Below are 26,713 nucleotides of genomic sequence, written 5' to 3' on the forward strand. Positions count from 1 at the left end.
AATTACATGTATATGTGAATTGAGGAAAAAGAAGCGTAAAAACATTGTGAATGTAATTAGAACGAAGTCTTATTGTTATCTCTCTCCCCCTTTCGGTTTCGCATGCTGGAAAAAAAAAAAAAAAAAAAAAAAAAAAAAAAAAAGGAAAAAAGAAAATGAACATTGAACGAATAAAAGTTGAGAACCGAATTGTGAAACAGATGAAATGAATAATTGCTCCTCTCTTTCCTTTACTGCTTTACTCTTTCTTATGCGTTAACTAATTAATCAATATAAATCTACAGTTATACTTACGAAATCAATCAAATGTTTTCGAATCATTTTTTGACGCTCTTCAAATTTGTTTATTACGTTTTTCTGAACGATGTATGTGTTTACACAACTTTTCACCGAGTTTAGAGTTAATAATTTAAAAAAACAAAAAAAAAGCGATCTTTGTCAGAAGAGAACAATATCTTTTGTAAATAATTTCGCATCTCAATGTAGAAGGTCTGTTCAACGATCCCAAGTGACGCATGTGATGGTACTTTCCGTTTGTTTTAGATCGGAGGCAATGGGTAGCCATTGGAGTGTTGACTGCTATATTGGTGTTTTTAATCATTTTGTTCATAATTAAGTGAATTACCTGAATCGCGCGACCCATAGCTCTTTCTTCTTCTTCCCCCCACCGTTCTTCTCCACCTTTCTCCGTGATAAAATAATTTTTGTTTTGTCGATAGTTTTAAGTGTATAATCTAAGTCGCAACTCTATCATAGATATTAATATATAGTGAATTTTATGAGAAAAAATAAACACAATTATAATTTACGACGGCGTCCTTTTTTTTTTTAATCTCTTACCATTAGTAAAACAATAAATAGAGATACCATATGGAATATTTATCATCTGTAGTTTCTTCTCTCATTCTAGCAACAATCTTTGTAAAACTGTGTAAAATATTTGATGTATATCAATTTCGTGAGAATAACTGTAGATGTGTTAACAATAATACACGTGACAGCGTGATAAAAAGATCCACATTCGATGTTTAATTATTAATATACATATATATGTATAGAAAACTAGTTAAACAAATATACAACCGACCTACAACCGGTGGTTCTCACGTAATAGGTGCGTAGACAGTGAGGTAATATGTTATTATTCGCTCCGACTGTTATTTTTCGAGATTGTTTATTTTGTAATCCTCAAATACACATTTGTACAACAATCTAAACTCGTATAAAAATGCTCTTTTGTTTCGTTTATATCTCTCTCATTTATAATATGTAAAAATACTATCGATATACGAGTTGTCAATTCTCGAGTCTTGATTATCCGCGCGCACGCGCGAAGCTTCTATATAATTCGCACAATAATACAGATAATTGATAATAACAAACACTGTTAGATCTGTGCGATGCTTATGACACTAGAATCGTGTTACATGTGTTTTTCACTTGGACTTTGTTTTTTTCGATCGATATATGAGAAAATAGATATATTTCTAGATATTTTTTTGTTTTTTTTTTTTTTTTGCTTTTTGGTCTCCTTCGATGATGGAAGAACATTTGTCTTATTATTAGATAACACGCGAATATGGCAATTACATGTTATATATATGGATGTAAATATAGATCTATATACATATTTATACACGATTGGCAAACGTTTGTAACAAATATAAATGGATGCCGGATTTTGAACGATTAAAAAAAAAAAGAGTGACGATAGGTCTCCCGATACCGTGTATTGTAAAAAAAAAAAAGAAGATCTTTGGTATAAAACGTTTCCTCGTCGGTCGTCCCGCGTGTACGTCTGCGCAAGGAAAGTGCCTCTAGCCCAACGTGCAAAATGCCGTTCACTAATTAGATTAGTAGATTATACGAAATTTTATTTTTTTCAGAACATATAAAGATTGTGTGTATATTTAAGTAAGTCGTCGAGATTTAATTACCAAATTAAGAATTTGCTGCATATAATTTTTAAGCGACGTCACTAATCACGAGATGTTTGTCTTTCGAAGGCCACGAGTTTTGACGATATTGAAAATCTCTTCAAACCTTAAATAATCCATTAAGTACGCAAGAATTTACTAAAAGATTTGATATAAGATGAAAAATGTGTGTTTTATATATATATATGTATATAAGGCATAAAAAGGCATAAATTTCTTAAGGTTCGAGACGGACGCGGTGATGGCATCCTTTTGGCAGTACTTTTGCGATGTCACCGATGTTTTCCACCTCGATTCTCAGCCTGTTGATCTCGTCCTCGTAATTCTTCACCCATTGGGTCTGCAGGTTTTTCGCCTCGGTCAACGCGCGAATTCGTTGGTCCAGATTCGCAGCTTTGATCTCCCTCTCGGCGGCGAGGAGACGTTCCTCCAAACGATCCAGGTCGGTCTCGTCGATCTCTCGCAGATTTTCGAGCTCCCTGATGATCTCAGCCACTTCGGCCAAAGCCTTGTCGACTTGTTGCGACGAGAAGGTCACGTTGGTCTTCGCCTGGCCGACCTTATGATTCGCCTCGGCCATGACGTTGGCGTCCTTGGCCGCTTGAATCTCGTATTGCTTCATCACCGAATCCGTCGTGTCGATTCGGAGATGCAAACCCTCGGCCTCGTTTCCGAGTCGCGTCGCTTCGATTTTGGTTTCGTTCGCCTTCATTCTGATTTCGTTCGCGTTCGCGCTGGCCCTGTCCGCGTACATCTGTGCGTTCTGTGCCGTTTCGCGCGCGGTGTTGGCTCTCTCCTCCGATCCGCTCAACACCTGCTCTGTCTCCCTCGCTTTTGCGGTGGCAGTGTTAATCAATTCTTCGATATTCTGTATGTCCTTCAGAGCATTTTGCGCCTTGACGCGCTCGCGTTGCACCTCGGCATCAAATTCACCTAATTTCTTCAAGGTTTCCTGAGCTTCTTTCAGAGTTTGATCGCCGCGTTTTACGGCGTCGTTCGCCGTTTCTTTAGCCTTGTCCAATTCCGCCAATTGCTCAGCCGTCGCAGCCTGTTGATCCTGAGCTCTTTCCAGCAATTCCTCGCTCTTTCTGACTTTTTCAATCATTTCTTCGATCAAATCCTCGTTTTTCTCCAGCAAGAGTTGCGCCTGCTCTTTTATCTTCAGACCCTTGTCGCTCACGTTTTCAATTTGCTCCTGCAACTGCTCGATGTTAACCGGAGGAAGCGTCAGATCGAGAGTCAGCAGATCTATCGCTTCCTGGGAGACGGCCGAGGACTTGGCAGCCGCGATGGCGGTGAGATTTTTCACCTCGTCTATGCGATCCTCCAGTTGTTCCAGTTTGTTCTCCAAATTTCTCACGTCGTCCGTTATGTTGGAGTATTTCGATATCGCTTGCTTCGCGAGATTGTAAGCCTCCAGTGTCGTGTTGCGCGCTTGCTCCGCCAGCATGTGAAGCCTGTTGGCTTCATTGGTGTTCACCTCGGCGACCACCCGAGCCTCCTGCGCGATCGCCGTCATTTGCTGATTCTGCTGGCCGACTTGCTCGGCGCGCAATTTCGCCGCGGCTAAGGCACTCGCTCCGTCTGTGGCCAGGTAATCCTCCGCTTCCGTTAGCTGCTCGTGGATCTTGTCCAGAACTCTCTCCGCTTCGTCGATACTCGCTAAACCTTCCTCGGTTATATCACGCGCATCGTTCGCCGTCACGTCCACGGTCTGATAGATCTTGTCGATCATATTCAACTGTTCGCGCAGCTCGTCCAACTGTTCCGCCAGCGTTTTGTTATTTTTGCTGCCAGATCCTTGCTTAGCTACGGTCAGCAATGATTTTACCTTGTCCTGTACATTCTTGAGCTCTTTCTCGAAGTCCGAGTCCTTGATCACAGTGGGACTGCTGTTGATCTTGTGCAGAGTGTCCTCGAGTTCGGCCAACCGTCGTCGGTGATCGTTGACCGCCGCCTGCACGAGATTGTAGCAATCGGGACAGTCAATGCAGCCGTGCTGGCGATTGTGCTTGTTTTCCTTACAACGATCGCAACGTCTGCCCTCAACATTCGGCAAGCAGGGACACTGTCCGTTCGCGTCGCACTGCAGATCCTGGGAGCCGATGCTGTCGCAGTCGCACGGTTTGCAACCCTCGCGGCCGAATCCGTACTTGTAAGGTTCACAAACGTCGCAGTGTTGTCCCGTGATTCCCGGTCGGCACTGACACTGACCCGTACTCGGGTCGCAGGTGCGGTTGTACGAGCCCTCGAGATCGCAGTTGCAAGGCGTGCAACCTTCTCCGCTCAAGATGTGATAGTAACCTTCCTCGCACTTGTCGCAATTACGGCCCACGACGTGCGGTTTGCAGGCGCAATGTCCCGTTAACTGATCGCAGGGAACGACCCTTCCGTCCTCGAGTTCCAAAGTGCCCGGCAGATAGCACTGACACAATTTGCACCCGTCCTCTTTGCGATCCGACAACGCGTCTCCGTAATAACCGGGCAGACATTCCTCGCAGTGGAAACCCGCCGTGTTGTTGACGCACTTGAGACACTCTCCCGTTTCGTGGTTGCAGTTTCTGACCGCGTTCAGGTCGATGTTGTTGTTACAGTCGCAGGGCCGGCAGGCCAGTCCTCTCTCGGGGTTTCCGTAATAACCGTCGGAACAGGTCTCGCATCTAGGCCCCGTCCTACCGATCGGACATTCCGAACAGATGGGATCTGGATTGTTGCCCAAAAGAATGCAGGGTCCGTTGTCGGGGCACGGGCACGGCTTGCAATCGTCCGGAGTTCCCTTCAACGGATAACCGTAATATCCTCTGCTGCACAGTTCGCAGTTGCTGCCGGCCGTGTTGTGCTGACAGATGCACTGTCCGGTCTCGGCCTCGCATATGTCAGCGTGCCCGTTGCAGTTGCACGGCACGCAGAGAGCGAAGGGACCGCCGTTGGGCGGGTCGTGATGGAATCCGGGGGCGCACGATTCGCAAAACTGACCGACGTAACCGTGAGGACACTGGCAGTGCTCTATCCAATCGGCCGGCTCACCGGCCGCGCCGCGATGGGCGGTTTCCAGTTTCACGTCGTCCAAAAATCCCCGACCTTGGTGAGTGTAAGTTCCGCGAATCTTTATGGCGGTCAGGTGCGACAAGATCGACATGAAAGCGCGAGAAGATAATTGCGGCTGCCAACCGTAGCTGTGATGCTCGTGTAGTTTAAATCGGTACTCTTGGGGCTGCAAGAAACAATTACGTAACGCAATTTTGCGAAGAAAATATTTTCTCGAAATAGAAGAAATAAATACGTTAATAGAAAAACCTTAAAAAGAGTCGGAACAAAAGTAAACTTACTGTGTTAGTTGGCAGGCGATTGTTCTGGCCAAAAATTGGCTGCGTGATCTGCTCGCCGTTTCCGCCCTCCAAAATTACATCACGAGCCGTCGGAGCCGGACCGGTTTCTCCAATTCTCAGTCTGAACGACAAATCTTGATTGTACGACGCTCGCTGATCCCCCAAGAATCTACTCGGAGCCAGAAAGTATACGTTGTCGCGATCGAGCGCGGTAACGGAAATCGTTTGTGTCAGCGCGTCGTAATTCAACGGAATCGGATTTCCAGCCACGGAAGCGGACCAGCGTTCGTTTCCGCGTACGAACGTACTCTCGATGAACGCCTTTGAATAACCGTTCGCCGATCGACAGACCGAAGAATGGCCGTAGCAGAAGCAAGGAGTGCAGCCGAACTCGTTCTCCTTCACCAGATTGAAGAAACCCGGGCGACATCTGATCAGTTGCGAAAAATCTAATTAATTTTTTTTCAAGAGGAAACAAAATGAATTGGTTCAAGCAAAGAAAACTAAAACATATGGTAATTTGATGATGTAACTAACTCTCTGCATCGTCTTCCCTCGACGTTCTCTTTGCAAACGCAAACTCCCGAGACGGGATCGCAATTGGGAGCGTTCCCGGCCGATCCGGCCAAGCTGCACTCGCAGGAGGTGCAGCCCAACGATCCGAAGTTGTAGAAATTGGCCGCGCAACGGTCGCACTTGTCTCCGGTCACGCCAGGTTTGCACTGACATTTACCCTCGCTGTTGCACTGCAAGCTTCTCGAACCTGCGATCGCAATTGTTCGCATTTACTTCACAAATACAACAATTTTGACAACAATTTTCCAATTTCTGATTACCGATCTCGTTGCAGTTGCACGCGACGCAGTAATTATCCTCGGGACGTTGGTAGTAGTTTTCGCGGCATCGCTCGCAATTGGCACCGTCGCGATTGGCTCGACAATCCAAGCAGTGACCCCCGTGACCCGTCGCCTTGTATAGTTCCTTGTCGAAATAGCATCTGTCCGAGTATCCGTTGCAATTGCAAGCTGCAACAATTGACGGAGATAAATTTTCGACCGACAAATCAGTGAATACGCGACATTGAAAACGAGTGTCATCCGACGTGTGTGTGTGTGTGTTTTTGTTTGTTTGTTTACCGGATCTGGAATACCAAGGGAGCGTTCCATCGCGCGATTTGCATTTCGACAAGCAATTCGCTATTATTAACAACGCGATCAGTCTCATTTCCTTCGAACATTAATAGAAGAATCGACGCGTTGTTAAGTTATTGTTTGTGTTTATTATCACACTCTTAATGTTGCGTATGTAATTTTTTATTATTGCGTAATTTTAATTTTGAAATTGTTTGTCTCGCACTTGTTGCTTCAACTTGCACATTTTATGTTATCTGTTTTAGACGTTTATTTTTGTAACATTTCCATTTGAAACAAGAAGCCACTCATGAGCTGCAATAAATAAACAAATGGTATCGCGTTCAATCGCGATCCCCATGGCGCACTGACTGCGAAGAAAAATACATCGCGCGCGGGGCATGCACCTCCGCGACTCGCAAGTCGAGCATCCCCCACTCGAGCGAGTTGATGATGCACGTAAAAGGTAAAGTGAGTATCTCAACCAACACTAGTGAAAGTGTGCACATGCTTGTGATGTGTTCGCGACACACCGCGCGCGCTGCGCGATTGGATGTACGTCCGTTGGGAGAAGAACCGGCTTGGGCGCAATTATATATTTTGGTTCTTGCGCAAGTAGTGTTGAAATAAATATGCGATTCCTGATCACTCTCTTGACAGAAACAATAAATAGTTTTATCAAAGATCTCATTGGACGCGCACATACGCTCTGTGTGAGGGACAAATTTAAAAAAAAAAAAAGATTGTTAAATACTCACGTTTGCACTCGTGCGCGTCCGCAGTCGTGGCACGGCCCCAAGGAGCGTCGTTGTAAAAGGGCAGGCACTCGTTGCAATCTGGACCAGCGGTGTTGTGCTCGCATCTGCAAGAAAACCAGTTAAATGTGTCTAGCCGCGTTCTAGAATTTATTCACACGATCTCGTCGAAATCTGCAAGTTTCCACGGAAAATGAAAAAAAAAAAAACGATAAATAATAATAATAATCTAAAAAATCATTTTGAAACAAAGATATTAACTCTACAGTGCGTTTGGCAAGAGAAACCGACGAAATAATGTTTACTGGTGCGCGGAAGAGAACAGAAGTTTTTACCGGCACACCCTGCGAGTTCTGCCGTCGACGCTGGTGCTGTTGACGCATTCCCCGGCGTGGCCGTTGCAGGCGCATCTCGCACCCACCGCTACATCAGCTATTGCGTAGTAGTAAGATTTCAGTACTTGCGGATCGCCGAAGACCTCGTCGCCGAACGTGTTCAGTCTGTCCAGAGTGATCCTCAAGTCTGTCGCCTGCACCCATTCCTACAAAACGAAACCGCGTCTACCATCTATTAAAAAATTGTTGACCCTGCAGCGTAGTCGGTTGTTGACTTAACAAAATTAAATTCTAATAAATTTCTTTCGGTAAAGTAAAAAAAAAACACAGATATGTCGCGGTTTTTTAATACCTGAAGTTCGGAATTGGTTTCGAAGTAATAAGCGGACGGTCGGCCCTCCAAAGTCGAGAAGGCGACGGTGCCCTTAGTGAGCGGGGAGATGTCCGAGAATTCCGAGGTGCATAGCACGCGAGTGTCGTCACCGCGGATAGTTTCCTTTGATTCGGGCAACTCGTACGTGTCCCGACACGTCGCCGAGTAGAACTGATAAGGCTCCCACGGCGACTTCTCATTCTTCCGCTTGTAGATTCCCCAGCTCTCCGGCCGAGGCGATTCGAACAACACTCTGACATACGTTATGTCGAATGTCTTACCTATGTATTTGATTTATTTGTTTCATTTTGTTTTATTTACACGCTGCTATAGCACCAACAAACATGAGACCACACGGAATATTAAATGTGAAAAGAAAGAAATTATGTGTCTGGATATTTTGCAAATGATCATCTCACGTTGAAAGATGTTTTTAACGAGTTCTGATAATTTCTACAAATTGTGCAATCGAAATTCGCACAGAAATGGAAATGGATACAAAAACGAACGGTTTGCGACGAATGAACATGTGGCGCATAAAAATTGTAGTTTTACCAATTGAGAATAATTAAACATATAATTAATTGCAAAACATGTAATTGTATTTAACAAAACCGATTTATAGATTTTTATCATTGCAAAATGTACACGCGGTTGTGAACGAACGAAGTCCCAAATAAACATCCAACGCTCTGAGAGTAAGAATAAATTCGTTTTCAGAGTTCTTCTCGAGAGAGAGATCGTGTCTGTGATTTGTTCGTCATCCGCCACACGCTGTACGATTTATCTCATCGCCCATACATCCTCACAGATAAGGAAGTAGGATGAGAGACCGCGCGCGCGCGCGAGAAAGAATCACCCAGAAAGAGAGAAAAATAGCCCAAAGATAAGCGTCTCTCAGTAACACACAAAGAGAGAGACAGAGACAGAGAGATATCTTTTACGATACGGTGTACCGGATGCTTTGCGAACGGAACCGCGTACCTAGGCGAAGAGTGAGGTTGACCTGATTCGGATACTGGATGTTCTCGTACATGGTGTCCGACTGCCACCAGGTAGCATTGTCGTTGTTGTCGTGATCGGTGAGGAAGACGGCCGAGTGATCGCCCCGCCGGCATAACTCGCACGTTTTCTTTTGCACGCGCGTCTGCCCGCAAAATTCGACGGGAGCGGTCTCGCCGCAAGTGTTGGTCGCCTCCATCCGCACGTTGAAAGCGGCGTTCTCGAACGGCGGTATGCATCTCTGAAACCCACGTATAACGGCGCGCATCCGCCCTTTTAATAAACGTTTTTAATCGGCAACAACTTTGTATACTTCTGCAATTTTCAATGTATAAATTTCACGGATTCAAATAACGCAGTATCAGAGAAACGGACAATTGTTTGAAGAGAAGTTGAGAGACAGAATTTTCAGAAAAAATTTGTGAAAATGTAACAGCGATTTTTTCACGCAAAGATATGCGTTTTTGTCGATATCAAAATATGCAGAAATATTAAGTTAATTTTTTTTCTAACAGTTAATTTAAAAATCCATTCTATTTCTACGATTAAGCTTGCGAATTTTCAGAATGTTGTATGTGTGTTGTATTTGTATCGCGTCGCCTACATAATTATCATTGCGAGTTCAAGTAACCCTTCGAGCGACCCGGCGATAACCTCCTCGGCATCCTCCCGAATTTCGAAGCTGCTGTGGCAAGAGAATGGCACAGATCTCGTTTTATGATTCGAGATGTGTGAGGCAACGCGCGACGACCGCTTTGTATTATACACGCAGAATTATTAATATTATATTTATTTGATGAAAAATAAGGAGAGAATTCGTGTACAGAAAAAATTGTTGTACAAATTAATGTAATCTATTAAAATAATTTCTGCACAAAAAAAAAAGGTTTACTAGAGTAACAAGAAGTCACTATGTGACCAGCAGAAGAAATCTTTGGCCTATTGAATTTTTTGTCTTGCCAACAAAACGTTTTGGTGACGAAACAAAACACTCAGAAGATGCAGAGTTTTCTTGCTGGTCTTGTAAAAGCAAACTTTTTTTCTGTGTGTATGTGTGTGTGTGTGTGCGAAATTAAAATCTATTCGATACAACACACGTGTGAGAAAACAATTATAAACTATTTTTGCCAACAAAAACTACAATACAAAAAAATAAACGCAAACAAACCTGCGGTCGGCCGTTCTCGTTGTAACATTTGTCTTCATTGCGATTCTTGGGTTGCCATCGGGTGCGCAGCGGGTCGGCCTCGGGATCGGCCTCGGGATCGCCCAGGACGACGCATCTCGCCACAAGCAGCAAGAAACACCATATCACTCCCGCTCTCATTTTATCTTCGAAAACAAAACCCTCTCTCTCTCTCTCTCTTTCTAGGTCCAGAGAGACTCTCGTGCACCGAGCCCTACTCTCACTTATATACTGTCCACAAACTCGACGAGGAAGAGTTCGTTTTTCTTTTTGAGATTCGAGGCAACGCGTCCATCGACGGATGATCTCACCGCGATCATTACCGATCGTGCATATCCCGTCCCGTGATTTCTCCTGTGGGATCAGACACTGTGAACGACGCGCGTGAACCTACTCACCACCACTTCGCCCGTGGACCGCCCGCGACCGTCCGACAAGTAACGCAGCGCGCCGTTCGCACGCGTCTGTGTCTTTCTCTCTCTCTCTCTCTTTCTCCCCCGCTTCTCTCCGCCTGACAGACGAGCGTTTCACAGCCGCTCTGCTCCGGCGCGCAGGCCACACGTCACCGGCCCGTATCTCGCCCACGCCGTCGATCACGAGTCACGTATAGACGCCAGAGAGCGTATCTCTGTCCTCGGTCAGAAAACGCGCACGGATAGTGCGCGGAGTGCACAGTCTTCTCTTTACAGAACCGTGAACCTGGAAAACAACGTGAGGATCAGCTTGTAAATGTCGGAGCTTCTCGGAGTCAAGGAACTTTCGCCGGAAGCGGTGCGAGTGATACCACACGCAATACGGAACGCACTACTACACACGCACACATAAACGCGCGCGCGCGCGCGCATGTTTTAATATTCTGTTGTATATTGTCTGTATTTTTTTTTTGTTTTTGTTTTATTTATTCTATAAACTTGACATGTGTGTGAATCACATATGATCACTCTTTTGTGACGTACGCAATTATTTCACGTACGTGCACACGCACATTATTCCGCACGAGCTTACATATTCGTATCATTGTACGCAATGTGTATAATAAGCAAACAAGAGACGGTTGTGTGTATTTACAAATATCTATCTATGTTACATGAGTCTGTAAAAAGATCAGAATCACTCAAATCAAACAAATCGAGTAAAAACTTTTTGACTCCTCTCATTACTGCACGAGAATCCGCTCTTCAAAAATACATGTACAATAGAAAAATATAAGTTAACTATACGTTGTACCGAGAGATTGCTTTTATCTATTCGACGAATTCGATATATCTTTCGAACAAACAAACAAACACGAACGTCACACCGTCCCGAGAACTTCAAAGAAGTGTTTGTGGAGTTCCTTCAAACTTTCGAAAACGTCCTCCCCGAGCACTTGACTTCTGTCGATCTCGTCGTCGCCGTGTCTGATCAGCAGAGCGTTCCAACCGGCGCTCTTCGCGCCGAGGTAATCGTTGTCGACTCTGTCGCCGATGTGAACCGCTTCCTGTGGCAACACGTCCTTTCCTCGCAGGTCCCTCGCAAGTCTCAACGCCTCCTCGAAGATCGGCAGGCTCGGCTTCTCCACTCCGAAGTCGTACGAGGTCAGAACGAAGGCGAAGTACCGGCGAATCTGCGTGTCTTTCAGAATCGACTCCAGTCGTTGATCGAAATTCGAGATGACGCCCAGAATCACGTCCCTTTTCTGCAGGAAATCGAGGAGATCGACGGCGCCGGGGTACTTGTGCCAGCACTCGCTCGTGCCGTAACACCTTATCAGACTGTCGGCGACCTGGGAATACGATAAAACCTCGAGGTCTCGTTTGATAAAGATAATTTTGTTAAGAAAAACGTAGATATAAACTTTACAAAGGCGGTCGTTTTTATGTTACGAAAAAATGTATATTGTGTAAAATTAATTTCCGAGCAAATGGAAAGGCAAAATACACGTTTAAGTTTATTCGAAGACTGACGGAATTGAAATAAATTGGAAAAAGTTCGTTTAAACTTCTCGCGAGCCAGACGGACTCGGTTGGTTCCATGTTTGAGAAAAAGAGTCGCTGAATCGCGACGACTGCAATTATAAATCCATGTACCTCATGTTAACAACAATTAGATAAATCGTGTCATCACCTTGTTCAACGTGTCTTCGGACGCGGATGCGTGCTGATCACGGAACACGTTGTGCACGACCGTCCGCCACCAGTTTCTCCATCCCAGTCCCGTATACTTGCCGTAAATCGGATGCTCCTTGCTGAGCCGCGCGAAGTTCGACTTGAAACTTCGCGCCACTTCTCTCGGCTCGACCAACAGACCGTGTTGGGCACCAATCTCGACGTAATGCTTCTCGAGTTTAGTCATCAGCAGGGTGCCGGTCACGTCGAAGGTCACGAGGCGTGGCTGAACGCGACCGATCATTATCTCCGGCGAGTGTCGATGATCTCTCGATAATCTCGCGACAATGACGGCACACCTGTGATAAGAGAGCGAATTGTGCGACTGACGAAACGTCACTCGCGCCCATGGACGTGCACGCACACACACGTCCTGGGGACGTCGACGGTGTCGACATCCAGCGAGCGAGGATCGAAATCGCATCAGCCGAGAATCAGTTTCAAATACAAATCATAGTCTTATTGATGATGCAAATGTCGAATTTATTTATTCGAAATTTATCGATTTATTTCGAACAGATGCAGACACTTGCTAGTTGGATTCTACCGCAACAAAAGAACGGAAAGAAAAAAAAAAAACTATTGCTTTTGCACACACGCACAATAATTTTGCAACGTGACCGATACTATCTACGTGTACACTTGGGAAATTTGTATGCTATTAACAGAATCGTTTACAAATAAACTTGTTTATTACAAAGTTGTACATGGATACAAGTGTATGATATAGTTCTTTTCTTATCTTAATTTATATATATATATATATATATATATAAAAGGACTGATCGTCCCGTCCGTTGCACAAGATTGCGGTCGGAAATCTGCGAGAGACCTCCGGCCAATGAGAACCAACGAGATTATCGTCAAAAGTACGATAATAATGATAATATAATAATAATATTTCCTTATAAATAAACACAATATTCCTAATTATACACAATAATCGAGGGAATTTATATATATATATATATACGTATTATACATAATATATACAAATGCTGTATATATAATATGCAATAACTGTAACACGAGAGAAATATTATACACATACATACATATGTACATATATGTACGCATATAATGTAAAATATTAAGTTGATCGAAAACTTCTTTTTGTTTTTTTCTTTTATTCGATCGCAGGTGTCATTTCATACAAAGTTATATCGATTTTTCGATTCTGTAACAAACGCGCTTAAATCAAAAAAAAAAAAAAAAAAAAAAAAACAACTGAATTTATTCTGATCAACTTAATATATGCATGTATATATTAATATATTAAACCATATGCGTATAATAATTGTATTATTATTATTATTATTCTTCTTATATAAACGGCAGTCGCGTCGCTCTTGTCGTCAATAGAACTCTGCGATGTGCAATTTGTGCCGCAAAGAGCGCGACCGACCGATCAAGTAATCTCGCCCCTGTACACACACGCACATGATGTAAATATCTATAATTAAAACGTGATCCATTAAATACATATATATATATATTGATCAGTCTCAATCGTTATAGCATTACGTTAAAAATTTCTCTATCCTTATAATTCTCTTACACGCACGCAAAAGCTTCCGGGATGTGGAGACTTCGAAAATTCTTTTTGTCAAATTTTCTTGTCAGATATAAAAAACGAAATTGATCGGTTCAGTCGTGATTAAAAATATTGCCCCGTGAAAATCTTCTCAATCGTACAAATTTTGCGTACAAGAAGCACCACCGTGCATCTTGATATTAGAAAGAACAAATTTCTAATTCTTTGTTTTGTGTTACTGTGACACAAATTTGTATTACAATAATAATGTTTGTTGTTTCATAAAAAATAATATGAACAAAGAGTTTCGATTATTTCAAAACGTTTGCACGTTTCGTGTTTTTTACTTAAATATTAATAAAATACACGAATATTGTGTTAGACAATTTCGTTTTATGTAAAAATCAAATCAACTCCCAGAGCTTTTGCGAAAAACACTCGAGAGATATGGACCGCATCACAACACATACTATCGGATAGATCACTATGTTCGCTTATATTCTCTCTGTCCTTAGACCATTATCATCATCGATTGAATTGCACCACGAGAACACGCGCTTTCATTTAATCTTGCTATCATAATAAATATGTGTAATTTGTTTTTTTTTTTTACAAATATTTATAGAAAATTTATATATCAAAACTTTTGTGAACACGATCCGGTTGCGTTTGTCTATCATTATAATAATCATATACTATTATATATGCACTTGTTACTTTGTATGCATGTATGTATATATATATATATATATATATCTAGTCTATATACACGTATCGTAAGAATAAATAAGATTATTATAATATATATAAATCAATAAATATATACTAACATATATTATATATACACACACATATATAAAAACTCATTTTAAATTTATGTAAATTTAAAACAAGTTCTCACGCAAATGAGAAAATAATTTATTTTTTCATAAAAATCTATCACCATTTTAGTATATATTTATTTATTTATAATACAATAATAATTATTTATTTGTTACTTCTCCAAGTTAATCAAAGTTACTTGCTGTAAAAACATTGAGAAGAAAAATAAATCGATAAAAAAGAGCTTTTTTTTTTTTTGATTAACTTGGTATAAACTAGATTTGAGAAATTTTTCTTGTTTATCTTCACGGCGATGATGAACGCCGTTGCCGCGTGTGTTCTCGCGAATTAATTTCTATAAATATGTTTATTTCTATAAATATGTGTGAAAACGACAATTTCCTCTGTGACATGAGACATATCAATATAAATTTCATAATAAAGCAACAATAAGACGGGAAAGTACCACAAATTGTATGTAAGTATTGGCGATATCAATATCGACGGATCGACCACTGACAAGGTTTATTGATTATTTTGCTCCTGTTACAGTTGTCTCCGCGATATATTTTTACGTAGTTTCGATTATTTACGTTTTATACATTTTGTTTTCTGTATCTTTTCGTAGACTTATCTATTGTAAATTTTTGTACAGATATATATCGTGTACTTCTGTAGATTTTTATATATGTATATATATATATATATATATATATATAAATGATTTTTTTATGCGCTTTTGTTTTTTGTTCATAACATTTTCCCTAATCAATAAAATTTCAATTTACAATTATTCTCTTCATTTGTCTAAAAAGTATCGAGTATTTCTACGAAAATTTACTCGAGCACAATTTTTTTGTATTTATCATATTGATACGCCATTTATCACATCGTGTTTTTAAATGTGAAATCACTTTGCGGTTTATTTTCTAGAGAGATTTTCAAATTGCAAATTTCAATAAAAATTAATTAATATTAAACGATCATTTAAGCACATGGAGAAATAAATAAATCGTCGTTCGAACATGTACATTGCCAACTCTTTGCCGTCTCTCTTTTTCTCTCTCTCTCTCTCTCTCTCTCTCACTCTCTCTCGTCTCTCGCTGGTGATTGCGAGACTCTTTTCCTCGTTTCGTTTTTTTTTGGCAGTGTTAATCACGTGTGATCAAAGAAACAACGTAGATTAAGATTACTAATCCGTACAAAAATATATGTGTATACAAATATGCGCATAAATAAACGTAGAAAAAGGAATAGAACGCAATAAAAATAGGAATAGAAGACTTAGCTGCGAGAATAAAGTCGACTTATGTAATAAATAAAAAAAAAAACTTTGTGTGTGTGTGTGTAGTACAGACAGAATCATACATATTTCGTACTTCTTTTGTAGATTAAGAAGAAAAAGAACCATCAAAAAAGCTAGATTCAATTTAAATTTAATGTTGCGCTTATATATGATTCAGCCTTTATCGTCGCTCATTATTGACTACGATAAATTATAATAAGGAGATGATAATAATATAATTAGTAGTATATTATATCTCACAGTATAAAGAAATCATAGAGATCATACAAGAAATGTACAAATATGATTTACCGCAAGGAGAAGGCGCGATCCAGTATATCATATTGGCGTTCTCCTTTGGTAAATCGGACATTGTTTTCGATGTTTGATTGTGAAAAAACTGTTATCGCTTCCTGGTTATTTTTAATTTATACGATTGTCAGTGAGCTTTCGCAAGTTCCGATGGGCAATTTTCAAACAAGCATTCTTCCGATTGTTCTGACGACGATTCGCGACTCAACGGTTAGTCCAAATTTTCACGAAAATCCAAATATCTCCTATTTTTCTAACCCTTATTATACACCTCAGAAAACTACAACGTATAAACTACGTATAATATAACGCCGGCGATAATATAAATACAAACAATATATTATATAAATTTTTTTCTGACAAACATAAATATCAGCTATAAATACCGTCGTCGTTGGCAATAAACGTTAAAGAATTTATAGAGCAAACGCGCTTCGAGCAAGCAAATATTTTCTATTAATTTTTCACTTCTCTTTATATATTAAATACGTTAATTTAGCTTTATTAAATACATTAATTTAACTTCATTAAATAAGTTAATATTAACTTTAATTAAATTTAAATTATACAATTTCAATTATACCAAATTACTTTTTGTGAACATATAACGCAGTCCAACAATTATTGTAACTTCAAAACAAATTTACATTTGTCAATTTTTTTTTCTTGTCGAATGCACCGTTGTAGCGAAGCGCCGTCAAAAGTTCAAAACGTCGTAATTGTACTTTTTTTTTTTTTTTTATAGAATTTGTATCGAAAAACACTTCGATTTCGATTCTTGTCGAATAAGATAAAAAATTAATGACTCGGGTTTGGCTTAGCACTTGGACGGGATTAATAATGTCTATTGCACACCTCTTACTCTTTGTGTTTTTGCATCAGATCCAATTTCCTACGCTGAGAATCACGTTTTGTTTTTCAATTTTTCTCACAACACGATTTGCAGATCCGTGTGATTCAGCTCGTGTCCAAGATACCGAAGACATATTGTACTTTTTTTTTTTTTAATAAATATTGCTTCGTAAATTGTTCAAAAACAAGATAAAAATCTTAAAACTTAAACTAGTTGAATCAATCGATTCTGCTTACGGTACTGTGTGCTTGACGATCGATCGAAAATCAACCTCGGTTTGTACTTATAAACGCAAAGAACACGAACTTTCACGGATTTGCAAATCCCAATCTCGAAGAATCTGTTCAACTATCGGACGCACTGATCGGTGTTTTTCACTTTTTTTCACACCTTTTTTTACAAACTAACGAAACAGAGAAAACTGTGCGCGGACAAACATTTCGATCAACGAGATCACGATATGTCAAACAGATTCTCCGACAATTTCGACTCATTTCGCAACAGACATATTATCGCATATGATGATTCGTATTTAAATTTCGCCATGTTTTAATTTCGTATTGTGCGTGGAATTAAAGCGGAAAGAGAAGCCTGAAAACAACCCCGTGATCACAGTTGCGGCTTGTTTTCAGCAGGTACTTGGCTTGTACATCTTTTTTTTATTTTTTTATTTTTTTTTTAGCCCGTCTTTCTTTCCCGCGTTTAGCGCTAAATGCCGGGGAGAAAATAGTCAGAAATGTGTCTGCTGCAAAATCTTTATCAAAAAAATAAAACTCTTCCACCATGAATAACTATAAACTTTTCTTCGGTGTTTATATTACAGCACCCGCTCATAATCGAAGAGTTCTAGTTGCAAAATAAAAAAAAAAACAGTTCTGCAAAGCAGTTATTAAGTATATCAATTGTTTTCTTTCTCAAAAGTAACCAATAAAAAAAAAGTTCGAGTCCTTCAGTGTTTAAAACAAGAACAACTCGATTGCAGAACTGTTTTTGTACTTTTTGTTTTTAATCTAAATGACAAATTTCCGACTATCTCCCTTCGTTTGTCCAATAAGAGCTCGCGTAGTGCTCGGTTTGAAATTATATAAAAAAAACTTCTGACGAAGCTTTTCGTCCATCACCTGTAATAAATATTTAAAATATTCACGTAACATGAAAGGAACTTTTGTTCTTGGAGAACAAAAAATCCAATCAAAGAAAATTCGTAAGTGACGAGATTAAACTTGAGACGCTCGCGAGAATTGAACAAACTGTTTCGCGCTAAACACACAATCGGAGTATGCCCATCTCTTCTTTGTTAACTAGGAACTAACAGTTTTTACTTATGTTATTCCTGCCTCTCTGCACTCTCCTTTATAATCTATCTATAGAAATATCTCTAAGTATCGTATTCTCTAAAATTATATATGTATATATTAAAAGATTCGCTGGTCCAGTTTGCCAAATCAATCTGATTGCCACTTTCAAGTTTTTTTCTATCTAGATCCTCCCGCTCCCATTATTATTTTTTTTTTTTCACTAATACTGTCTAAATACAGACTAAAAAACAGACTTTTTATCAATTGCTCAATCGCTACGTAAGTGATTTGACTTTGTTTTATTGCTATCGACCTTGGATCACACCGTTTAACCGCTATTATAAATTGATTCACGTCATGGAGCGCCGTGACCCGGAAGTAAATGCAACAAAAACAATCTGCCCGTTCCTGTCTCATCTTTAATCTTTGGACCCCGGACGAAAAATCGATTGGCAGCTTGGAGTTTTGTACAGAGTGTAACCGCAACAACCATCAAGTTTTTTTTGTTTTTTTTGTTTTTTTAAAGAAAAAAAGCTCTTTTTGGTCAATTCATTCGGCAGCTTTCTCTCGATTATCCCAGCGCACCTTGCGTACATCGCTCCCCTTAAGCAGTGGCACTTGATTACGTTAGAAATGCGATAGAGGGTAAACCGCCAAGATCTCTCGGTCACTTGCTCGGTGTAAGAGATGCTCAAGCGTCCCTTACTTTTACAATATCATCACAGTACTTTGATGTGTGTATTTATATTGCTAAACCTTAAGACTTAAAGATTACGTGTTCCGAGAAATGGCGGTTTACGTCAGTCCATTGCTAAGAAATTACGAAGTAACCTTAACACGATAAATTGCGTCCAAATGGCATTTTAAACCTACCGAGAGCGAAGGTCTCGACCGTTTCGATGCCATTTTGCTGCCCGGGGATGTTGCACTTATCTACAATCTAAGATTAACACATCTGCATATACAGGGTGTTTCATTTGACATTGATAGCAAAAGAGTTGTAAAATTTCAAGGGACATAAAACATTGGCTCTAATTATATATATATATATATATTTTTTTTTTCATAAAAACGTGCTGATTATATAAAGTAACGATTTTTATATCGTTATTATTTTTTAATCTTGAAATATCGAATTTTTTCGAAACACTCCCTTAAAATTTAAACTTTGATTGTATTAAAAAGGATTACGACTCCTTTTTTATTTTAAATTCGTTTTTTTTTAGTTAAATTTAATATTTTAAATAAAATAAGGAAAAGTAACTTTTCCCTTTGTAATTACTAATTATTCGTTCAAAACTGATATTTGCACAAAGCCTAATAAATACAACAAACGATGTAGAAATCACACACAGAAAGAGAAAACGAGTCTGAAAAAATTGTATGTGTTCATCACATAAAATATTTAAAAAAATCGAACATTTTCCACTAAGGAAAATTGTCTCCAATTTGAAAGTCATCACAAGAAGACGCTCTGAGGAAGAATACAAATATTAAACAAACTAAATATCGCGCGCTCAACGCGAAAATTGTTCAAAGAAAATTTTTTGAAGCGAGTTTTGATGAACAAACGCGATCTTATGTACACCCTGTATATGTGTATATGATATAATATATATATATATATAGATATATATAATTCTATGTTTTATGTGAGACAAAGAATAAATTAACCCTACAAGGGGCCGACATTAATTGGAGTGAAGCGAATGATTAGCGATGTTAACGACTTGCAGTGATTCATAGCTCGACAGCTGATCGAGCTCGATGGGCCTCGGCGCATTTTCCATCATCTCCACGTCCTCCTTGACGAGGATACTCTTCGCGATCTTATTCTCATCTTGATTCGAGGACTCGTCGTAACCGGAGTCAGACGACGCGTCGCTGAATGATTTGGCGCTCTGTTTGGAAGTTGTTTCGGAGCTCGATGACGTAGACTCGACGCTATAAGCAGGACTGACAGATGCGGAACTGTGAATAGGACTGGTGGACGGTAAAGAGGTGACGAGCTGCCGCCTGGCGAGGCAGCTCATGCAAGGTTTCAGGGAAGGAAGATATAGCATAACTTCGCCATTCGGACCTCGGAAGATGTTACCGCAACAAGTCACTTCCCTGTGACACAAAAAGAAAAAAAATTAAAAAATATAAAATACATGGGTAAATAGCTGTAATATAATCAATTTGCAAACAAGATAAAAAACAATAATTTATTAAAAATTACCTTTTGTAGTAGGATAGATTGAGGAAGCCATCGTCTTGTATATCTTGAACGTCAGGAGTAATATCCATTTGTTTTTCATTAATGCCAATGTCGTCGTCGTCCGAAGCGCTTTCCGATCTGCTTGAAGCTTTGCTGTCTGTTAATCTGTAATCATCTACAAGAACAAGTAAACAAATTAAATTATTATTAACATTAACAAGATTTTTGCACGTTGTATATGCATCTTCATAAAAATATAAAATACAAATTTATTTTTATTCTCTTATAACAAACCATTTAAATCGTCACTCATCGCCGGACTCTGTTCTCGATCTGCTTCCGATTTCACATAGATATGCTTCTTTTTGATCAGTTTTTCCGGTTTATCTTTGAGTCTTCTTTTATTCTTTGCTTTAAACTTTGTCGATTTAATGCCAGGACCGGCGCGTGCATCGACAACCTGTGAGAAATTAATTTTTGTTAAAAGTTTTGCATTAGTTTTAAATTTTGTTCCATGAACTGTGTATAAAATACTAACATGACTCCAATTGCGTTCGCTCCCTGCAGGAAGTTTCTTAAATCTTTTTACTAGAAGCACACATGCATTGCATATCTCCCCACTACGTCTTTCCTCGAGTAAAAAACATGGCATAAAATCATCCTCATACTTTTTACTGTCTGTAAATCTTGAACTGTAAACAAAAATGTACAAAGAATGTCACTATGGGAGAAAGTTATGTTTGAAACTTTATAGCGTGCACAATTATGTAACAAAAAAAATGTATACTTACATATATAAAAAATATTAATAATATGTAAAAAAAGTATATATAAAATATATACTTGAAAACAAAAATAAGAAAAATATATATATATTTAATCTTCTTATTAACTTCATAACGATACCATTTTGTTTTATTGCGTCATATAAACATCAATGTTGTATATTACAACAGCTCTCTTTTCATATATGTAATATAAACATTTATCTTTACCTGCTGGATTTAGCTTTGCAGATGCAACACCCTGTAGGTGATCGGTACACCTTTGGTTTGTGAAAACTAAACATTTTGTCTTCTGTGTGTAGCCACTATCGTATCTGTAATTTTAATAATACATTTAAGACATATGTAATACATAGTACACACATTTATATAATAATAGTACACATAAAATAAGATTAATAAAGTTTAAATTCAACGAACTAAAGTCTCTGAAAGATCCAGAACCAGATCAAGCAACTTTTACATTTTTGCAGTTTCGTCTTAGTTTTATTTGATTTTAAAACATTCAGAAACTGTTTCAAAAATCTGAAATTAAAACTTGATATTTGGAACTGCACGTGCCTGAAGTTCACCAAGCAAGGAGCATGTACTTATTAAAGCGTCCACGAAATACGATCGCAGGATAAAATGTGAAAATAACATCAATTGCGTATTAAAGTCGTCCTGACAATTTCTAACTTTATGGAACGCATTATCGATTAGCTTCATGTTTCGTCGGAGTATATCAGAAATGTGAGTCCGAGATTCGAAACGATCTCGAAATCCTCCCGACGGAGGCAGCAACACGACGCTGCGACGACGACGAGCACGTTGCCAAATTATGGCTAAAAAAAACGACGCTCTTCGGAGATAGATCGATTTTTCAATCTTGTCCTTGTGTGTGTGCGTTTTTCTTTCGAAATAAAAAATTTATATTTCTCTCAGAAACACACTCGTTCGCTTCTTTTTACTCCTCGGAATCGAGAAATCAAGTTCGCCGAAATGTGTGCGTGTGTGCGGAGAAAATAAAAATGGTTTATTCAACGGGTCTGGCACTTTTATGTGGTTCCTCGATATATAACTTTCCACGGTTACAAATACACGTTCGTTTTTCGTAACACACAGCGGCGCTCGTTCAACGTCCCTTCCTACAACATCAACACCGTTAGTAAACGAATGACGACGAGGTATGTATCAAAAAGTGACGCCCGGGATTCGGTTTCGGCCACTTGTTTCATATACAAAATGGATGGAGGAGATCCGTGTTTTCTCTCTCCCTTTCAGAATAAAAACGTTACTTTCCCACAAACACACTCACCGTTTTCTTTCCCGAAACGTTTGATTGAAACTTTTTTTGTGAGACAAAGTCAACCTCGAGACTCAATCTCGACTCGATCTCTTTCCAAGCGAAACGTGACCGATGACGCTTGTTTACACTTTATCAGATGCGCACTCGGTGGAGCCCAAACGTTTTGACGCGCGCCCGACGTGCGAAAATCACGAAAGCATGGCTGCGCCAAGCGCGCCGCCGGGAAGCGTCACCAAGCGGAACGCGCATGCGTCTTTTCTGTCTCTCTCTCTCACTCTCTCCCTCGCCCCTTCGAATACGCCATTGTATTCGTCGACGAAAACGTGTTCGCCGGGTTCCCCCTTTTGCTCTGCCGTTCCACATTGCCTTGCTCGCAACCGCGTTTTCATTTCAACGCCAGTCAAACTTCACTCTTACAATCGTGTCGCTCAAATTCTTTCCTCCCCTCCCTCGTCCTCGCCGCCCCGAAGTGTCCTCGTCATGCGAGCTTGTACACGTTTGTAATTTCGTTACGACAACGTCATGAACTCCGATGCTCGTTCAATTTCTTTTTTTTTTTTTATTTTTTATTTTTGACGACGCAAGAGTCGCGTCGTCTCTTATCCGTCGCACGACTTTCACTCAAGTTTCAAACGAGAGAGATGAAACTTGGAATCTCTGAAACTAATAAAGTCTGTTATACATTTTTTTACTTTAAATGTGTCGCAAAATCAACTGGCCGAGTGCGCAACCTACAAAACTTTTATTTGTTTTCATTCAAAAACATAAAAATTACATATGTATCGATTATTCTAATTTTTTTTTGTAATCTCGTAGATGTTTCAGTTTTCTCGCGAGATACGAGATGTGTCATCCGATAAGCGCGACGCAATTTTTGCAAAATAAACTTTTTATCTGCGCGCGCGCGCGCGCGCGATAATTCATGGGTTTTTCGTTCGCCCACGTGCGCCGAGCGGTTTTCTCGGAGCGGCTGTCGCGAGAGATCTCGTCGAGAGATCTTGTTTACCCGAATTTCTCAAAACCGGGTCAACCGAGGAGAAAGATCGGCCAATGGGTGCGGAGACCGAGCGGGAGGTGTGGTACGAATCAGCGATCCCGATTGGCGCCGATAAAACGTACATACGGCGCAAGAGACTCGGCTCCGTCGTAACAAACTTGTTCTCCTTCGTAGCCCATTATCGGAGCGATGTGCACGTGTTCTCGTTCACGTATTCGTCGCCGACGAAATACTTTCGAACGACAAGGTTACATGTTGCGTCAAACGGACCATGCGCTAAAAAAAAAGTAAAACCCAATAAATTAAATTACGTCCCCAAAAACTGTCTCGGTCGCTCCCGTTCGATTGATGTTTTCCACTTGTGAGAGATCTCGTGTTTGCCGCGCAAAAGTAATTTTTGATCATTTAAATTAAAGTTGACTTATCTTACTCAAAAGACGAGACCGTCGTACAGAGCAGCGCAATCGACAAACGCGGTTGCAACGTATCTCTCATCGTGAGATAAGACAATCGCAAGAATTGCAAAGCCGTCAAACGCGGTTTGTTTACTCGATGTTTTTCTTTTTTTTTTCTTTTTTATCAGCGAACGGTCTCTCTCGTTTTATCCCGCGAGTAGTTTTGTTGCGCAAAACGCGATTTACAAGTTTTACGTCGCGTTGCGCAAATTTGACATTTTTTTCCCGAAAAAATCCAAATTCTTCGAATTTTCCGCGCGCGCGAATCCTCCTCGCGGAGAAAATTTTGAGATCAAATCTCTTGCGCGTGTGTGTGTACAACAAAAAAAAAAAAAAAGAAAACATAATAAACGTTTATTTCGAGAACACGTCGCGCCTCGCATAATAATCCGCGCGTTGCACTCTGTTTTATGCTTTGTGCTATTTTTAGCAACCATGTTTTCTCGACATGCCACGCTGTTTTCTACATTGCGTTCTTCATTTCTCTCCCCCCCTCTCTCTCTCTCTCTCTTTCCCCCCCTCATTCACTCTCACTCTCTCACAGGCAAAGCGCACGCGTATTCCCCCCTTTTTCTCTTTCCTTCTGTGTTTAAAGTCGGCGAATAAAAAATATACCAAAATTTAACTCAGCGTTAAACATATTTATCAAATCAATGCCTTTAATCCGGCCGCTTCTTGAGAAAAAAAATCAATACACGGTTGAGACAAAATTTAGAGGTTTCCAGGATGTCGCGTGTTCAGGACATTTCCTTGGCCTCCGGGAAGAAAAGGGAATTTTTTTTCTCTCCGTAAAACCTTTTCCAGACGAAAGACAAGAGAGAAACGTCGCGGAGGAAACGAGTGAGAAAAGCGTAGCTTCCTCGCCATCGAACTGTCAACTCGTACGATCAACTCTTTTCCTTCAAGGAGAGAACAAACGCGAGATGTGTGAGATGCGAACAAGCGAAGAAGACTAGAAGAACTAGAAGAGATAAGTCAGAAAGTTACATGATTGTTACGTGACGATGTCGAGCAATTTCGACGAACAGGTGAGAAAGCGCTATGAGAAATGCGGAGGAGTCAAGTCCAGTCAAGTCGACGAAGCATGACGGGAGAACGCGACGAGGGAGAACTTGCGAGGAGACGTGCGCAAACTCGACCACGACATGGCGCGTGGCGGTCGCCATTGTACACAACTGCCCTCCCCCTTTTTTCCGTCTCTCTACCACATGATCGACGGCGCGGTGAATTGACAGAACGACGGAGACAGAAGCTCCGGTTCTAAACAGTGGCCGCGCGTTTCCAACAAGATGACTGTCAACTGTTTCTCGATGACACTTGAGTCAGGTTATGTCGACGTCAATCAGCTGAGAGAAGAAACTCTAATCCGATCGAGTTGAAAAGTCACAGCGTGTTCGTTTGTAAATAAAGTCCGGAAAAATGCTAAGCTGTTCGATCAAGCTCCGCGTGATTTCGCGCAATCTCTAACGCAAAACAGAAAATAAAAATAAAAAAAAAAAAAAACACATGAGAGAAACGAGGGAAGGAAAACCTCAGAGTTGCGAGTTAGAGATAACGTGAACAGATCTCAAGACAGCGGACAAGTCTCGGCAAGCTGCTGGGGGGCTGTCGACGATGTCGGGTCACGACGCGCGCCATGACAGGTGATATTCGTGACGCTCACGCGCGGTACGACGCAACATGCGAACGCATAACCCCCGCGGCGAAAAAACAATCGCGTGAAAAATCACGTACGATCCGCGCGTTGCTCGCGAACGGCAACCGAGGATCGTCGCGAGTCCAAGACGGACTTAGTTAACTGGCAAACGTGCGAAAAACCGCCATCGCGGGAAGAGACCCGGCAGGCGGTTAACTCCACCGCGGCGAACAGACGCGTGACAGACGAGAGAAACCGGCGGAGATACGGAGCCGCGCGCTCGGCGCCGCGACGCGGCGACGACGTCGTCGCCGTCGGCGTCGAGTTGTCCGCGGCGAAACGCGAGCAGCAAACGATCGCGGTAGCGGCGGCGGCGGCGGCGGCTACCGTGAACATATTTGTCCGTTATGCGGCTCGTATTGCCATGTGACACTCGCGCGTTTTGCGACAATCACGCGACGCGCGTCACTCGGACGATGTTCGCGTCGCGATTTTCCGAACTTCGCTATGTCAGAACGTTAATTGGTAATCACAGCCAACTTACCCCGCAATCGTGAAACAGATGACGGCGGCCGGACAGTTTTTGAGACCAAGCTCAGCTGCGCGCACGATCTTCGCGCTGTGCGCACGCACGCAGTGTTGCCAGACGCGCTCGATTTCCAATGCGCACACGCCGAGTTCACATTGAGTGCGTTCAGACAACTCAACGGTTGCACAACGGTTGAGAGATAATCACTTCTGATTGGATCATACTTTTGGAACCGCCGCAGATTTTGAAGAATAGTCCTATCATGAGTGATGATCTCTCAACCGTTGAGTTGTCTGAACGCACCCATTGCGACCGTTGAGAGGCGCGCGGCGATTGGATCACGTTTGCGCGTGCGGCCTGCGATTGCGCGTTCGTAAATCCCCTCCTTTCCCATTCCCATTCGGACAGAGTCGCAGTTCGAACGACCAATTTCTTCGTTCCAATTGGTTGGCGATGATTCGCGACGCTCCATCGCGGCGCCACTAGCGCCGATAACACTTAAGGCCATTGCACGTAGCAAAAGTT

The 26,713-nt window shown here is 41.0% G+C and overlaps 4 protein-coding genes across 8 annotated transcripts in view; 1 reads left to right on the forward strand and 3 right to left on the reverse strand.

The window, feature by feature from the left end:
- The window catches only part of LOC109861007 (syntaxin-6), a 7,338-nt gene extending 5,595 nt beyond the window's left edge, over positions 1–1,743 (forward strand). The window contains exon 7 of the mRNA XM_020440483.1: positions 544–1,743. Within this exon, the coding sequence (XP_020296072.1) occupies positions 544–620 (77 nt within the window). The 3' untranslated portion in view covers positions 621–1,743. The remainder of the gene's footprint in view (positions 1–543) is intronic.
- Positions 1,158–10,474, reverse strand: LOC109861005 (laminin subunit gamma-1). The gene is made up of 9 exons (XM_020440479.1): positions 10,030–10,474; positions 8,844–9,102; positions 7,839–8,140; positions 7,487–7,692; positions 7,155–7,258; positions 6,103–6,291; positions 5,804–6,029; positions 5,267–5,696; positions 1,158–5,151 (listed from the first exon to the last, which is right to left on the reverse strand). The coding sequence occupies exons 1-9, from the start codon at positions 10,186–10,188 to the stop codon at positions 2,155–2,157; spliced, it is 4,872 nt and encodes a 1,623-aa protein (XP_020296068.1). The 5' UTR covers positions 10,189–10,474; the 3' UTR covers positions 1,158–2,154.
- A 91-nt stretch (positions 10,475–10,565) lies between these two features.
- LOC109861006 (rhythmically expressed gene 2 protein-like) lies at positions 10,566–12,624 on the reverse strand. Its single transcript, XM_020440480.1, has 2 exons — positions 12,154–12,624; positions 10,566–11,812 (listed from the first exon to the last, which is right to left on the reverse strand). Exons 1-2 carry the CDS (start codon positions 12,616–12,618, stop codon positions 11,342–11,344), a joined length of 936 nt encoding a protein of 311 aa, XP_020296069.1. The 5' UTR covers positions 12,619–12,624; the 3' UTR covers positions 10,566–11,341.
- A 2,985-nt stretch (positions 12,625–15,609) lies between these two features.
- On the reverse strand, positions 15,610–26,281 carry LOC109861000 (protein FAM60A). Of its 5 annotated transcripts, XM_020440466.1 has the most exons (8): positions 26,204–26,228; positions 22,581–23,234; positions 21,845–22,410; positions 21,494–21,597; positions 21,037–21,190; positions 20,793–20,958; positions 20,520–20,673; positions 15,610–20,410 (listed from the first exon to the last, which is right to left on the reverse strand). In XM_020440466.1, the coding sequence occupies exons 4-8, from the start codon at positions 21,565–21,567 to the stop codon at positions 19,990–19,992; spliced, it is 969 nt and encodes a 322-aa protein (XP_020296055.1). In that variant the 5' UTR covers positions 21,568–21,597; positions 21,845–22,410; positions 22,581–23,234; positions 26,204–26,228; the 3' UTR covers positions 15,610–19,989. The 5 variants fall into 5 exon arrangements, with proteins under 5 accessions (XP_020296055.1, XP_020296057.1, XP_020296058.1 ...); XM_020440468.1 differs by lacking the exon at positions 22,581–23,234 and having other exon boundaries at positions 26,204–26,246; XM_020440469.1 differs by lacking the exons at positions 21,845–22,410; positions 22,581–23,234 and having other exon boundaries at positions 26,204–26,281.
- Positions 26,282–26,713: the final 432 nt, after the last annotated feature.

This window comes from Pseudomyrmex gracilis, unplaced genomic scaffold (genome assembly GCF_002006095.1).
Source record: "Pseudomyrmex gracilis isolate BER0280 unplaced genomic scaffold, ASM200609v1 scaffold_537, whole genome shotgun sequence".
NCBI classification, from domain to species: domain Eukaryota; kingdom Metazoa; phylum Arthropoda; class Insecta; order Hymenoptera; family Formicidae; genus Pseudomyrmex; species Pseudomyrmex gracilis.